We start from the raw sequence: 16,578 nt of genomic DNA on the forward strand, positions 1-16,578 counted from the left end.
ATTGTTGCAGGCGAGATGGTTTTTCATTGATGTATAGAGGCCTCAACGCATCACATATCTCTAATCTTGAACCTGGATAATGTGTTGATGTCAACGGGCTAAGACTAATGGAAGGAGGGCCTTAGAGAATCCCACATCAGTCTAATGTGAGAAAATCAAATATTTATTAAAGTATGAAACAAAATTTACTTGGGAATCCTAAGGGATATACTATCTTGTGATTTTAATGAGCCTAAGGCAATTCATCCTCACCAGATTTCAATTTTAGAGAGTTTGAAATACTGAAAAAGAAAAATCCAATGAGGTTCCTTTTCCGTAGATAGCCTACTGGAGCTGGAGAAGGAGTAAACTTGTATATAATAGACACTCCTCTCATGGCTTACTAATCATGAGAAGGAACAAACTAAGCTCAATTTATTATGGCAGAAAATCAAGACGGGGTAATGAAAGAGATACCCCCCTTTCCTACCATTTCCAACTCTTTCTTCTTCACAATCTCCTCCAAAAATTTATCCTTAGACTGGGGCTTCTGATATAAATTGAGTCTATGCCCATTAACAAACAAGGTGACATTTTCATCATCTATTGTTTTGAATTGAACAAATCCATTATCAAAGACTTTCTCGATCTCATAAGGGCCAATTCAATGTGTGTTAAACTTTCCTTTGAAATTCTTGAATTTTGAATCGAACAACAATGCCTAGTCTCCTTCCTTAAACTGCTTCTTCTTAATGTATCTATCATGCCATTTATCCCTTTGCTACTGGATAAGGTCAGTATGTTGAAAATAATCCTAGTTAATCTCATTTGGTTCGTTGAGCTGCATGATCTTCTATTGTTGTGCCTCGGTGAAATCTATGCCCAAATCTGCTGCCATCTTAAAAGTTTTGATCTAAAATTCAATTGGCAATAAAAATTATTTTCCATATACCAATTCCTATGGAGAGAAGATGATAGTATTTCTCCAGGTAATTCTATAGGCTCATAAGGCTTCTGGAAGTCGATCTGACCAGTCTTTTTTTATGTAGTTTCATTGTCTTAGTTAGGATTGTCTCCAACACATTATTTGTTGATTCCACCTGCCCATTGGCCTATGGATGGTAGGGAATGGACTTCCTATGAGTGATCTGATATTTTTTTAACAATTCCCTGCACAAGTTTAGATACAAAATGGGTGCCCTAATTAGTGACAATTTCCCTTGGTACCCCAAATCTTACAAAACTATCAGAAAAGAGAAAATCTACTACTACTCTCTCTGTTGCTTTAGGCACTACTTTTTCTTCAACCAACTTCGTAACATAATCAGTACACACTAAAATATACTTCTTACCTTTCAACATGGGATTAATTGGGCCTACAAAATCAAGAGCCCACCTCTTAAATTGTTCTATGAGAAATTGGGCCTACAAAGGCATTTCATTTACTTGAACAGGTCGCCCTATTCTTTGGCAGTTGTCACACTTTCAAATGTACTCCTTTTCATTTTTAAAAATACTTGGACAATAATAACGTGAGAGGAGGATTTTATAGGTTATTCACTTGTCTGAAAGGTTTCCTCCATAGGGTTCATCGTGACAAGCTCTCAAGATGTCATATATCTTGTCCTCTCTGACACACCTATGAATAATTAGACCAGGTCCAGTGAAAAATAGGTCTCCTTTTATCCAAGAGCAAGCAACACTTTTTCTAATTATTTTCTTTTTCTGATTAGATGAAAAGTAAGCTGGTAACTTCCTTGTAGCAAGATAATTAGCTATATTTTCAAACCAAGGTGATCTGGAAGAAATAGAAAACAAGTTCTCATCTTGGAAGCTATCATTAACAGGAACATCCGCACCTTCATGGTTGAGCATAGAAAGGAAATCAGCTACTTGATTTTGTTTTCCCGACCTATCCAATACTGTGATGTCAAATTCCTACAACAACAAAAGCCATCTAGTAATTTTGTCATTATTAACTTGTTCATTCATGAGATACCAACTAGCCAAATGATAAGTATGTACGAAAACTTCATAGACAGTGATGTAATGTCTAAACTTATTAATAGCATAAACCACAACAAGGAATTATTTCTCAGTTACAATATAATTTAATTCAGGAGGAGTTAAATTTTTACTAACACAATACATAACATAGGTTACGAGGTTTTCTTTTTGGCCTAATACTTCCCCTATAGCTGAATCAGAGGCATCAGTGGAAATATGAAATTGAAATTTCCAATTTGGTCCTCTTAAGACAGGTGCTGAAGAAAGCTTATCATTTAGTGTGTCAAATGTAGTTTGACATTCATCATTCCAACAAAATTTATATTCTTTTGTTAATAATTTAAATACTGGCGAGGCTACCTTGGTAAAATTTTCAATAAACCTTATGTAGTAGTCTGCATGTCCAAGGAAACTTCTGACTCCCATTTGGCTAGTTGGTGGAGGAATCTTCACAATCACTTCGATCTTTTCCGGATCAACTTTAATTATTGTAGTAGAAACATGATGACCCAAAACAATCCCTTCAGTCATGATCATAAAAAAAATTTCATTACTTAATGAAAGATTAGTTTCTCTACATGTTTACAAAACTCTTCTAAGATTAAATAAAGCTTCTTCAAAAGTATCACCCATTACCATAAAATCATCCATGTAAACTTTGATGCAATCATGTAAAAGATCAGACAAAATACCAAGTATCGTCCTTTGAAATGTGGCTGGTGTGTCACATAGACCAAATGGCAATACCTTATATGTGTATGTACCCCATGGATATGTGAATGTTTTTTATCCTGGTCCTATGGAGATATCCTGATCTTGTTGTACCTGCTGAACCCATCTAAGAAAGAAAAGTACCTCTTTCCTGCTAAGGTGTTGAACACTTGATCTATAATAGGCAAGGGAAAATGGTCTTTTAATGTAGCTTTATTTTGCTCCCTGTAATCTACACACACTCGTCATTTCCCATTCTTCTTAAGGACGATAACCAATGGAGATACCCACTGGATGTCTGAAATAGGATAAATGAATCCTACGTTTAATAGCTTCTGAAGATCATATTTTACAATTTCTCTCAAATCATGATTCATCCTCCTTTGTGGTTGCCTTATAGGCTTGGCATTTCCTTCTATATAAATATGATGAGTGCAAGTGTTCAGGTGAATACCCCTAATATCCATATATTCCCAAGTAAATCTAAAAAGTCTTTCAATGTCTAACTTAATTGATTTTCTTGTTCATGATTTAAGGAAGAATTGATATTTTAAGTTTTTCTGGGAAATATTTTGATTACCTTGCTTCCACGTTCAGTCATTGAACATGTAGGAAATATAGATAGAAGGGTTGAATTTAATTCAGCTATTGTATTATGATCTTGGAAGTTTTTCTCTATGAAATAAACAATGACATTTGTCTCATGACTTGACTATCCCTCTGAATGCTGAGAAAAATCAGGATTTGAGATATAGAAATTAATTAAATTTTCCTCAGTGTTCTCTTTAAGGCTCATAGCTTGGGATATTGTCAAAACTAGATGGATAATTTCTGAATTATGTTCTTCATCAATCCAATGAGTATCTTCTGATTTTAAGAGGGGTTTAGTAGGGGGATGTATATTGATGTGTTTAGTTTCAGCCCCATGGGTGATGGTCATGTTTCTTGGCCTACACACAATGAAGTCATCTCTTGTGGCCAACCAAGGTATCCCCAAGATCAAATGGTGCTCTCCCAAACTATATTTAGGCTAAAGAACATAAAAATTTGTAGGTTATTGCAAGGAATCTAATGAAATGGCAATGTCTTCCAATACACCTTTTGGCTTGACCTTAGATCTGTCCACTAATTATAACACAATAGGGGTAGGAAGTAAGTCAAAGGATCCTATATGGGACAATGTTTCCATTGTCATTAGATTAATGGCTGCACCTAAATCAATTAAATTATTTCTTATTAGATATCCATTGATGAAGGTGGTAACGATAGGGATTCCAGGGTCTGCATCCTTTTCAGTGGTAAATCCGGTAGACATAAGGCTTGCAAGTTTTCCACCTACTTGAATTGTAGAGGGTTCTTTCCTTTGTCTCCCTGGATTTTTGGTGAACAGTTCCTTATATGTTTTAGCGTACATTGGGATGTCCCTAATTTCTTGTAGTAAGGGAATCTTGATGCATACATTTCTTAATTCAGATACTAGATCAAACTTGGCTTATTTCATTATTTACTTCACCTCCAACCTCTTTGGAAAAGGAGGCTGGACAATTTGAGATGAAGAAGGTTTTTGTGACCTTGGAATGTTTTTCTCTATTGTTTCTTGTATATTTTTTGTTTCAGGTGTATCAGGGGCTTCTTCCTCTATAATATCTTCAATTTTTCCTGGTTGGGTCACCACTCTTCCTTACCTAAGTTTAATTTCCTATAGAGGCGTAGGAAATTCCTACAGCAATGGTACAAAAATTTCCTGCAGAGGTTGAGGTGTGATACAATAGGTAAGACAAATGGGATAAGTAGTTGCTCCAACATTGTGACTAGGTTGGACATCTTTATTGTTGGGATTGGATACTAGTTGGGAAGGAAATTTTGTGGGACATGGTTGAGTTGGTGGGGCAGGCAACTGAAGTTGTAGTTCTGGCTGAGGCACTTGTTGTGGCATGGTTTATGGTCAATAAAATTTTTTAGGGGGATAATTTAGTGCAACAGGGTAAGGAAAGTTTCCCTGCCAAGGTTGTTGTGGAGGCCAGGGCTGCTAGGTTATTAGAAAATTCCACATTTCATTCTGGGTATAAGAAAATTGAAAATATTGTTGTGCCATACCTACGAGACGTGGTTTCCATGGCTTTGGAGGTGTCATTAGATGAAGTGCATTCAAAACTTCTTCATATGCTAAGTATGCTTCTTTAATCTCTGGAAGAGAAGGAAATTTATCAATAGAATGATCAACTTCACAGATTTTACATACCTCTATGCTGGATGCAGGACGCTCCCTCAAGGGATGTTTCTTCCTACATTTGGAGCAAAACACAACTAGGTCCTTTTCCATTTCCTCATGTTTCTTCTTAGCCTGAAAAGCATTCAACTGTAAAGACAAAGTGCTAAGAATGTCAGTTTTAAAATTTTCAAATAAATTACCCATTTCATCTCTGGTTACCCTAGCCCTTGCAACTGATTTAGTGAATCTAGAAGAAGTATATCTTGATCATCTCCAAACCTTGAAATTTCCCCTTGAATACTGTCGACATAACTCGTACACATCATCATAACTCAATTTTGATACATCACATGCTCCCATCATGTTCAAAACCTCAAGGGACTCCAGTCTTATGGACCTTAGCAAAATTGTCCTCAAGGTTTCTTTGTTCAGCTGGTTCATCTTGGATATTTACAAATTATACTGGAATCTTTCCAAGAAGTCCTCTAGGATTTCCTCCTCCTTCTGGGTCATGCCAAAGATTTCTTCTCTGATGTCCCTAGTTTTACAGTGATCTTGATACTTTCTCAAGAATACCTTCTTCATGTCATCCCATGTTGAAATGGAGTTTTCACTCAATCCCATAAACCACCTGAGGGCTGCATATTTTAATGTGGTAGGAAACCACTTCAACTTTTGAGCATTTGAAGAATAATCGTAGCTCTTCCATAATACATCAAACTAAAATAACAAGGCATCAGGATCTTCACCAGAGGTACCACAAAGATTAAGCAAAGCAGAGGGAGGAATGTTTTTCATATGACTTGCTCCAACAAAATATTTGATAGGAAATTCGAATATAACTGGTTCCTCTTCCTTCTCATGATATTTCCCATTTGTGGTACGAGTACCCTCTATATGAGCCATATTGAACCAGAAGGGAGTGGGACCTTGGTGAGCTACAAATCCTTCAGAGTCAATTATTTGGAACTCTATTTCTTGAATAAGATGGAAGAGGAATTCCTCTTCAGGATAACCACTAAACAAATATTATGTCCCCCTAGTAAGAGGAGATTCTTGATGAGAAACAATAGAAGACAGGAATGGCATTAACAACACTTCCTTTGTCTGGGATGATGAGAGTTCCTTGTTGAACTAATGTCTAGGGGTTTTTAACTCTTAAGGTTCTTCAGCTTCGTTCTGGATGATTTTTATAGCACTTCCCTTATTTGGGCTACTTAATGGCTGAATTATTCCAAGAGGAGATCTTGGTTCTTCAGTTTCCCCTGTTTCTCCTCTTCCCTCATAGAGATTACTAAGGTTCCCTTCTTGTAATGATTTTGAGCTGGAATTCTCAATTTCTTGAAAATCTTGCTCCTCTGTTTGGCTGTACACCTAAGCAAAGGCTACAGATGGTGATCCCGTGGCCTGAAGGGAACTATTAGGTTGTCTAGAAGCAACTTTTCTAGGTCCTACTAAAGGTTGAGATTCTTCTTTTCTAAGGATTTCGTCTATAAAGGTCGATCGAATAAGGGTCACCGGCCCCTTAACTTTATCAGGCTTGGGTAGTTGTTTAAGATTCTTTTCAGGTTTTTCTGATTAGTCATGCAGACAAATCAAATGCCAATTTATACCCAAAAAAACAACAAATATACAGGAATGTGGGTGGGGGAGCAAGGCTATTACATGCTCCATATGCAGGTTTTTACCTTTTGTTTTTAGAACCAAATTCTCTCCTAGCAGGTACTTACACTACTATCAAAAGAAACAAATGGCTACACTCTTCCTCAGTAATGACTCTAAAATGTGGAGAAGTAAAAAGGGTCATTTTAACCTCTATTTACCCTACATTAATTATCAATCCAGGTATGATTTGTTATCTCAAGAGTGTACTCAGTTTGAGGCGGTCACTTGTCAAGAGTAATGCTAGTAGTATAGTGCTTTTACAAAAGTAAACAAATGCTGGAAACAAACTCTAAATGTAATGACAAGAAACTGAAATGATTTGTAACTAAATCATTCACTTAAGAAGTTATAACAATCATCAGTCAAGGATGCAATAATGATAACTCTTTCCTTTGTAAACTGATACAAATGAAAATAAATCAAAGAGAAGATCTCCAATCTGGGAACTAGATAGCAATAGTCAATGTTCGCTACAGTTGCAGATCGTTCTGTTCACACCAAATAAAATACTTGAAATGATAATTAAATTAATCAGAAAAAGGAACAACAACTAATCTATTTAAAAGATTTAACAACTAAGTTTAATATACAGGAATGAATTAAGTAGCAATCGTAACCGAAAGGAATTGAACAACAATCTTTAACTAGTAAAGGAATTGAATAGCAATCCAAGAATGGAGTGACAAACCTAAGTAATTCTATGAAATATTGAACAGCAAACTTAATCAACTGTAAACGCATAGAGAATCTATAATGATTGCATCAGTAATCTGGGTTTAGCAAAATAAGTATTAACCACAGTTATAAGGGAACAACAATTGCAGTTGTAATGGAACAGTAATCTGAATGAACATCAATCACAATTATGGGTAAACCGTAGCAAAATGAACAACAATACCCATCTGTAAATGAACAAAAATGTCTGAATTAGACAACACGATATGATTTCAGAATGAATAGCGTAACATTCCAGTTGCAAATAATAATCTTACTATTCAAATATGAATTAAATATAACAGAGCCAGTAAATGAAATGCTGAGGAATAGCAAATTACTTAATAAAGCAAGTAAAGGAAATCAAACCACATATGACTTGTAATCGGAAAATAATGATACAGGAAGCAAGTGATCCACTAGGGCTGGACCCTTAGCCACCAGGGATGCACTGCTACAGTTACTCCAGAATCAAATAATGGAACAGCAATGAAGTTTAGGTATTAATCATAAAAAAAGAGTTACATCGATTTCTCTTTAAAGAGAGTCGATGATAAAACTTCAAATTGCATAGCAAATTCTATAAATCAACAATAATCCGCCACTTGGGCTAGCAGCATTGTCCCTTTTTATAGTGGCCAGGCAGAAATACCAAAGATATAGATATTCTTAACGTAGTGATCCCTCAGGATCAAAGGATCCTCAGGGATCTGCAAGGTCGTCAATCTTCAGTTATCTCTTCGTCCTCTTGTGCTAATATTGTGTTTCTTCTTCCTTTTCCTGGCCCATGCGCTCCAATATCAATTGCCTCGTTGGGACGTGGTTTCCTGTCAAAGGGACAATAGTTGGTTTTGCCTTGTCTTTTCCTCTAAAATGGCGATCTTCCATTTCTTCATTTTCTGCATAGAAAAAGGAAATAATTATTCATTTTATGGTAATCACAAATCTCTTTAAATTTATCACAATCCTTCATCATATGCCCATCTTAGAATATAAAGAAGTTATGAATTAAAGGGAAAGATAAAGAAATGAGTGGCAATTACATACCTTTTCTAATTCTCAACACTGCCTAGTGCTTTTTTTTTTTTGTCCACTGTCCACTTTAGAATCTTCCATTGTTCTATTCGCTCATAGGCCAAAACCCCTGCCTATTAACAAACATGAAAAGATATGTAGATCACAAAACAACTTATACGATTTTGAATCATTGGAAGATCCTACTATATTATAAGATTGATTTCTTATATCTAATTTATTTCTCTTACCGATTATAATAATATCCTAAATTATACATCAAAAATTTTTGAGATGTTTCACCGAGGATTTCCTTTGATACATTTCTGAAGTGGGATCATATACAATAAAAAATTGGTTAAAATCATGTTTAATGGAAGTTCGATTAATAGATAGCCTATATTTAAAACAAATTGGCATAACTCTGGCATGAAGAAAACAATATGTTATTCCAATTAGAATCTAATTTTCTATTGTAGAGTTCTATAACTGTTTTATTTTGACACCCCTTTTCCACCATTTTCCTCTTTTTCATCGTCACTATCAACTCAATAAAGGAAGTAAATCATAGATTTTGAGAAGGTAACAACTCTCACTTGTCTTATTTTTCATATGCATAAATGTTCCTTATTGTTATATTAAAGAGTGCATTAGCTATAGAATTTACATGATTTTGCAGTGATTTTATAAATCTTCAGCTACCTCCATGGTTTGCAGGGTTCTGGTGTGCTAACGAAGCAACTAAGCATATGGGTAGTTGAGGATTGATCCCCTCATGGATCTCCTCTTATTTTCTCAATCCATTTCACCAAAGAAATCACACAGTGGCGCGGTCAAAGATACATGTCAACACATAGCAGCAAGAGTCCAACCTCAACACATTTTCTCGATTTGCTTTCCAAATAGAAAATCGATGAAATAACGCCTTTCCTGTCTAGTTTCCTATTTGAATTAGGATTGAACAATAGACCTGTAGGCATAGAAGTCTCAACTAATTGAGCACACATTTTATATAAATATGTATCCTCTGTAAACAATATCAGAGAGGAAGTATTAAGTTAATTGTTGAAGAAATTGTGAACCAGACCTTTACTCTTGTGTTAATTTGAAGCTACCTTTCTGATTCGATGCGATTGTGAATTATACCTATTGGATGTGGAGGGCCCCTGCAAATAGTCAAGGTTTTTAGTTTATTTTCATTTCATTGCTTTATGATTGTTTTTTTCAATTTCTTTTGGTTATCATTGCATTCTAGTTTAGTTACTTCGTTGTTTTCAGTATTTCATATAACTTACATTATTTCATTTACCATTTCATATTTCTTTATGCTTGCAGTCATTTAATAGAATTAGTCCTTCATCACAGTTAATCTCTTCATGATTTTTAGAATTAGAATTTATATCAGTTTTCAATTTGTAATTAGAAATTTCTTTCCTGCTTCTTAAAATTAGAAAATTTATATATTTTGTATATAAGCTTTTGAATTTCAATACTCTGTTTTCATAGCAGCAAAGTGTTTATATAGATTCATAATTTTAGGATGAATAACATAAGACATTTTAGAATGATACTCAATTAAATATGATTTTATAGATTAATCTAACAATATCTTAACTCTCATTTATTATAAACATAGCTTAAATTTCAAGTATTAATTTGTAGAAATCCAGCTCTAATGAAAATCTAGATAGCAACGAAAATCTCAAAACAAACATAACCATCATCTTACTAAGCTAAAGAAGAGGATTCTAGCATATATAGTGTAGCTGCACTTCATATGTTTACCAAATTTGGTTGATAGTTTATGCTTCCAATTTAAGAACATTAAATTGACCAAAAATTTTGGTGCCATTGTCGGGGAAGTGTAATTAGAAGCCCTTAAAAAAAAATCAAATAAAAACATGACATGCATAGGGAAATAGACTCTAGAGGTAGGTTTGCAGGTCAAGGAAGAAGTTCAATTCCTACATCATCACTCACTCCACCACGACCTCATAGCGCCACAACATGTTGAAATATGGCAACAAGAATATTCCAATTTAGTTTGTCCTTGAATTAAATTGTGAATTAAAATTGAATTTAGTCTTACAGCTACTTGGAAATAATTAATTAATTTATTTTAAATTAATTAGTTGGAGAAATTCAAGTTAGAAGTCTTTCTAAAGTCATGTAAGAGTTATCCCTTAAATTAAGGAGATAATATCGAGTTATATTTGACTTGTAATTAGTTAACTCAGTTTATTGAGTTAAGTCTAGTTAAATTAGTTCCAAACTGTTTGAGGAACTAATAGTGAGTTAACAGTCAGTTGATGCATTAATGCACTCAACTAGTGCTACTCCAGTTAACTGAAGATTCCCTCATTGGAAACTCATGCATGTCTATTCTGAGAAAGACCTAGCTTATATTAATGTTCAAGGACAGTGTACTATCAGTTGCATGTGTTTTCTCATAAAGAAAACTCATGCATGTAGTCAAGGATTCATCCTTGAGGATTGCAGAGTTTTGAAGGCTTGCTTTTCCACTTGGTAATAGGCTAATCATCCACAAGGAACAACACAAGGAAATAGGAGCTTGGAGGGCAGAGAGGAAGGCTGGAGAGAAGTCAAGATTGCCTCTGAGCATTTGTGAGGATTGTACTAAGAGCTGGCTAGCTGTGAGAGCTAAGGCTATGTATAATTCCTATGTATTTCCACCATGTATGGTAATACAATAATGTGGGGTTTTTATTTGAGACTTTCCTAAAAGTATTTTCATGTGTATTGTGCCATTGATTCTTCTTCTTCTAGTTATATTTTTCAGCTCGATCTTTAAGCTTCCACAAATTGATAGTAGAAGTAGGTTATAGTATTCTGCTTTGATTTACATTGCATTATCGGGTTAGCCTATCACAGATTTTCTACACGGTATTAGAGCTGTGACTAGTATACTGAGAAGAGAATTCAAAGTTTGAAGTTCGGGGTTATATATGCAAATCGAATTCATATCATACTTCAAGGTTGGCCAACGACATTCTATGGCTTGAGACTTGAGTATGCCTTGGAAGGTAGCTCAAATTACATAGCATGGAAAGATAGAATGGAGGTTTATTAGAAGACAATGGTGTTAGGTGAAGTATATGTCGTAATAATAGCAGTGCCAAAATGTTAGGCGAAATATATGTCGTAATAATAGCATTGTAGTACAGTTTCCCAACTATTTACTTGTCAATCTGGGGTACGTAAGCTGATGAAACACGTGCACTATATATGCAGGACTGAAGTAGAACTAATCTAGTCTAATCTACATTGCTGAAATCAACTTAATCTATGAATGGAGATTTGCATGAAGGAAAAGCATTACAACATGTGAAGAGTTAACAACAAATGACATATGTGAGCTCACATCCATAAATCAATATTACAATAATCAAATGACAAACATGAAAGCATAACAATGAAAGAATCTAAGACTAATCAATCTTCTTACAATTTCCAACTGTCCTCCCCTCCCTATGGAGAGGGAGCACTCTCCTTTATACATGAGAGTATTTGAAGATAAGATAAGAATGCATTAATTACATACCCACTATTCTCTCAACTACTCTTAACCACTTTCCCATTATTACAAAATATAGTTCCTTCAAATCCTCCACACATCTTTTACATATCTTAAATAAGATATGCCAACCAAATATTCCATGGTCTTCTCCTTAAGAATAGGCTTGAATAACTATCTCCCTGAAATGGTGGAGGAGATATTCGAGAAGTCTCTTTGAATTAATCATTCTCATATTCCTACATATTACAAAGCTCACCCATATTTGAGATATATATGAAAACATATATGTTTTCTAATATTAATCATAAATTCACTCTTAATTCTAAAATGAATAGGTTCGAAAATACTACTATGAAACCCAAATGAATTTATGAAAATGATATGATGAAGGGTTTAATAGGACGATGGAATGTAAGGAATAGTGAAGGGAAAGGTGGATGAAAAAGTGACATTTCTGAGTCCTAACATCCCCCCCAACTAAAGTTGTTGCATGTCCTCATGCAACCATGCATGGATTGTATGAGGAATTTTTGGCATTTGAACTTTGGCTTTGATTGATGATGTCTTTTTAATAATGAATGTTTCTAGGATATGTGAAAGATGTGAGTAATAGTTGACACTTTCCTATGGTTGGTTGTTGTGTAACAACCATGAATATAAGAATTTTGGTTCTTGTGTTAACAACATTCATTTTGTTATTTTTCTTACTGGAATAATAATGTAACCACAAACTTCATTGGAAATCATTAGCTATCAATGTGCATGAGAAAACATCACTGAGTGTAAGAACGTTGTTTCTCTGTCTTTTATGAATCATGCCAATATGTATATCAATGCATATGAAGCAAAGTGCAAGAGGGGATCATTGGAAAAGAAATTTTGGTGAATGGTAAATGGGATGAAAATGGAATGATGATAGTGGGAAAATGGAATGATGGTAGTAAATATGTGGTGACTATGAATATAGTTCCCCCTCCCCCCCCACAACTGAAGTTGTCGCATGTCCTCATACAACATAGTGTAGGTCATGGAAGGGAAAAGGAAATGGAGTATGGCGAGGAAATTTTCTAAAATATTCAAGTGAGCATATAAGGAATTTCATGATTAAGCTTATAAAATAACATACCTCCACTCACCCAAAAAGTAGTTGAACTATGTAATAGGAATGGAGATGTTGCAACTGCTGGATCAAGAAAATGTGGCTGGTGTGGTAGCTGCAACTGCACTACTGTAACTGCAACTGTTGGAACTGTTGTAACTGAAACTGCTGGGACTGCTGTAATAGAAACTGATGTAACTACTGTTATGGCAACTGTTGTAACTGCAACTGCTGGTACTGCTGTAATAGCAACTGCTGTTATTGCTATAACTGCAGCTGCTGGCATGCAACTGCTAGGACTGCTGTAATAGCAACTGTTGTAACTGCTGTAATAACAACCACTATAACTGCTGTAACTACAACTGTGAGGACTACTGTAATAGCAACTGTTGTTATTGCTGTCATTGGAACTGTTGTATCTGAGGATCTGAAGTGGAGGGATCTGAACTGCTGCTAATGAATTAGGGAAAAGAGGGAGTATGAAAGTGGACTGGAGTACCCTCATATATAAATCCATATTGTTGTAACTACAACTACTGGAACCGCTGAGGGAGTCAGGAAAAAGTGCATAGTCTTCACCTGCTACAAACCCGATGGTACAATCCTAATCATGCGAATGAATGTGTCAATGTCGAGCATGAATAGAAATCATTGGATTATCAACCATTGATGGATGTCGTTAACTAATGCGAGGCAACTCACCATTGATGTCAATGAGTGCCAAGGTACCTGAGTACATCTTGCGAAGTGCGAATGGATGTGCTGAGGTCGAGCCACTTGCAAGATCTGAGGATCAAGGGACATTGATGTATTCCCATGATCGTTAGGGAGAGAACTTGCCATTAAGGCATGCAAGCCTCTAGGTACTGAAATGGACTCTAGTTTATATCCCAGATATGGTTCTGAGGTCAATGGGGAAAGACTCGTTGAAAGGTGGGCCTTAAGGAATCCCACATTAGTCAACGCGAGTTATTATAAAAAGAGTCGGTAGGACTATAAGAGAGATCTGAATAGCAACATAGTTTATGGAAAGGGAATCAAGGCAATGGAATCATGGAAATGGAGTTTGTTTTATTGAAAAGGAAAACTGAAAAGGAAAAGATGAACTGAAAAAGATAAAGGAAATGATGTATGCTGCTCAAAAAAATAGGCGTATGTGAAGTCATGATGGATTAGGTAATGGAAGATGGGCTTCAACACGGGGATGATCAATATGCTTTGAAGGAGAAATGTGGGTAACAAATCATGATGCAGAAGTTTTTTTTTTTCGTAGTGGAAAATGTCTTGACATGCGTGAGAATCAACTCCTTCAAGATGTCAACAGTCATGTTTTCATTTTTTTTTTGCGCTAAAAAAACTTTATGATCCAGAAGAATCTCTTTGGCATAAGAATTGATCGTCTGTTCATCCAAAAAAGCTTAGCACAGATCCTGCATGAAAACTTGTGAGAAAATGGAAAGAAAAAAGCATAACATGTATAAAGAATAAGTACGAATATGGAAAGAAAATAAAATGTTTTTGTACCTGTTGCCATTGTGCACTTGTGTTTCATTGTCTTGCAGCTTGAGGAGATTTGAGAGAAACAAATCATCATAAAGTGTAAAAACATGTTGGAGATTGTGTTGAGGAAATGTCCATTTACAATGCTTTGAACATTATTTATTATCTAGCTACGAACTCTCCATGTTACAAGGGAAATTCCAAAATTCAAATATACTAGGACAGAAATAAGGTTGTACTCATGCCCTAGCAGGAAAACCCTCAGATTGAGTTACTCCTAGCAATAGAAAGAAACAATGAGTTTGGTCTGCGGGCTATTCTCCATGCTCTTACATAAAACATGTTGCTAAGAGTTTCAAAGAGTGGAGTGGCACAACACGGTCGTCATGAGTTCCAAATTAGGGAAGTGAAACAGCTTAAGACTTGGGCCATGTTTAAAGTAATGATTATAATGATTTATAAGTGAATCATTACGGCCTTTTTTAGATCATAAGTGTTTCTTGCCGCCTACTTAATAAAATCAATGTCTTCTTGAATCTCTTTCTGATTCTAAGCAGAGACTCCATCTAAGATCAAATAAAAGAGGCGATAGAGGCAGCCCATTAAACCATCAACTATGCTATTCGTGGTGAGTGTAGTCCTCTGCCCGTGTGTGGGGGCATAGGATTCTCATTATTGTTCCTCGATCCATGTAGAACCAGTGTCGATGGTGCCATGAAGAAACAGAAATGAATATCAATCTTGATCATCAACTATTTTACCATTTCTTGGGCACCCATCAATCTAAAGATATTCTTTGCTGGAAAGACTCAAAAAATCCAAAGTGGATAGTAGATTTTGAAATAACTGAAGACAAAAAGTATGTTTTTTCTTTTATCTATTACAAAAAGCTGTGACCCTGTGTACAGTACATGAAAACTGTTAAAAAAAATAAAGAAATAAGGATCCCATCCATCTCACAAGACTTGTAGTTCACACTTCCAACCAAGGTCTAGCCCTGTTCTGGATTAGATCTTGCACATTATCAATTCCATTTTTGTTGCCAAGCTTGCTCTCCGCTTCATCCTCTTGAGTCAAATGATTAGTGTGGCCTTTGTACATAAACAATCCCTGTTTCTGGTTTGGTGCTATCCACCAAGGTTGAATGTAAGAAGGGCTAACTTTGTTGACAGGATCAACATCAATAGGTCTAAGTGAATTAACAATACTGCTATTGAGAACAGCGGGGTGAATGTTATTTCTAAACTGATTACCATTATCATCTTCTACAGGTGCAGGCATATTCAAATCTAGCATCTCTTCTTTTACAGTAGGCCTCAGCTCTGCTTGCTGCTTAGTGCTAGTGACAGTACTAGAAGTTTCAGAAACTACCAAATGACACCTCTTGTGTCCTCCAAGAGCTTGACCAGATGTAAAAACCCTGTGACAAATAGAGCACTCATGTACCCTGGGTAGCTTTTTAGTAGCAGATGGGGTTTCAGCAATTTCTTCTTTCCTTTCATTGCTGGAGTCCCTCACCTGACCTTTGCGGGGAGGCTTGCAGAAATCATCGGATAAATGATGATCAGCTCCAGAAAATAGTTCCTCATCCATAATTTCCTCTTCCAATATCTCGTTCTCTTCATGCACAGTTATCCTTGCGAAGCAACCTTTTACTTTCTTATGGCTTGCTCTGTGACCACCTAAAGCTTGATATGTATGGAAAAACTTCCTACAAGTTTTGCACTCGTATTTGGGTATTTTCTTACTTGCATCCTTGACATCAACTTCAGATTCAAGCTTCCCAACACCATCAATTCTAAGTCCCTTCATCTTGAATCTACTGGTGATGCTTTACTCTCCATCACTGCAACTTAAAATAAGATCTTATGTCTTTCTTATTGTAGGTTAGGCCAGACTGCTGCAAAAAAAACCCTTCCAAGAAAAATAGGAGTTAGGCCCAGGAACAATTTGTATGTAGAAGCTGACCGATCTCGTTTGATAAAACATTGGATGGGTGGATCACGTGGTCCAGGTTGTTTCAACGATATTGGAAATGTAAGCTTTCCACATTGCTCCAGTGTTTTGACAACTTCTTTAGTTATCTCACGCCAAGACTTGCAGATGCCAGCGCAGGCAACTACATTTTTTTGAGCCAAC

At 35.7% G+C, this 16,578-nt stretch overlaps 1 protein-coding gene across 1 annotated transcript; it reads right to left on the reverse strand.

Moving 5' to 3' along the window:
* Positions 1-15,411: 15,411 nt before the first annotated feature.
* On the reverse strand, positions 15,412-16,251 carry LOC149263680 (zinc finger protein ZAT5-like). The gene has a single exon (XM_089389719.1). It carries the CDS (start codon positions 16,249-16,251, stop codon positions 15,412-15,414), a length of 840 nt encoding a protein of 279 aa, XP_089245845.1.
* Positions 16,252-16,578: the final 327 nt, after the last annotated feature.

The sequence above is a fragment of the Pinus tabuliformis genome, chromosome 6, assembly GCF_031772625.1.
Source record: "Pinus tabuliformis cultivar Carrire ecotype Pingquan chromosome 6, CPIR1, whole genome shotgun sequence".
NCBI classification, from domain to species: domain Eukaryota; kingdom Viridiplantae; phylum Streptophyta; class Pinopsida; order Pinales; family Pinaceae; genus Pinus; species Pinus tabuliformis.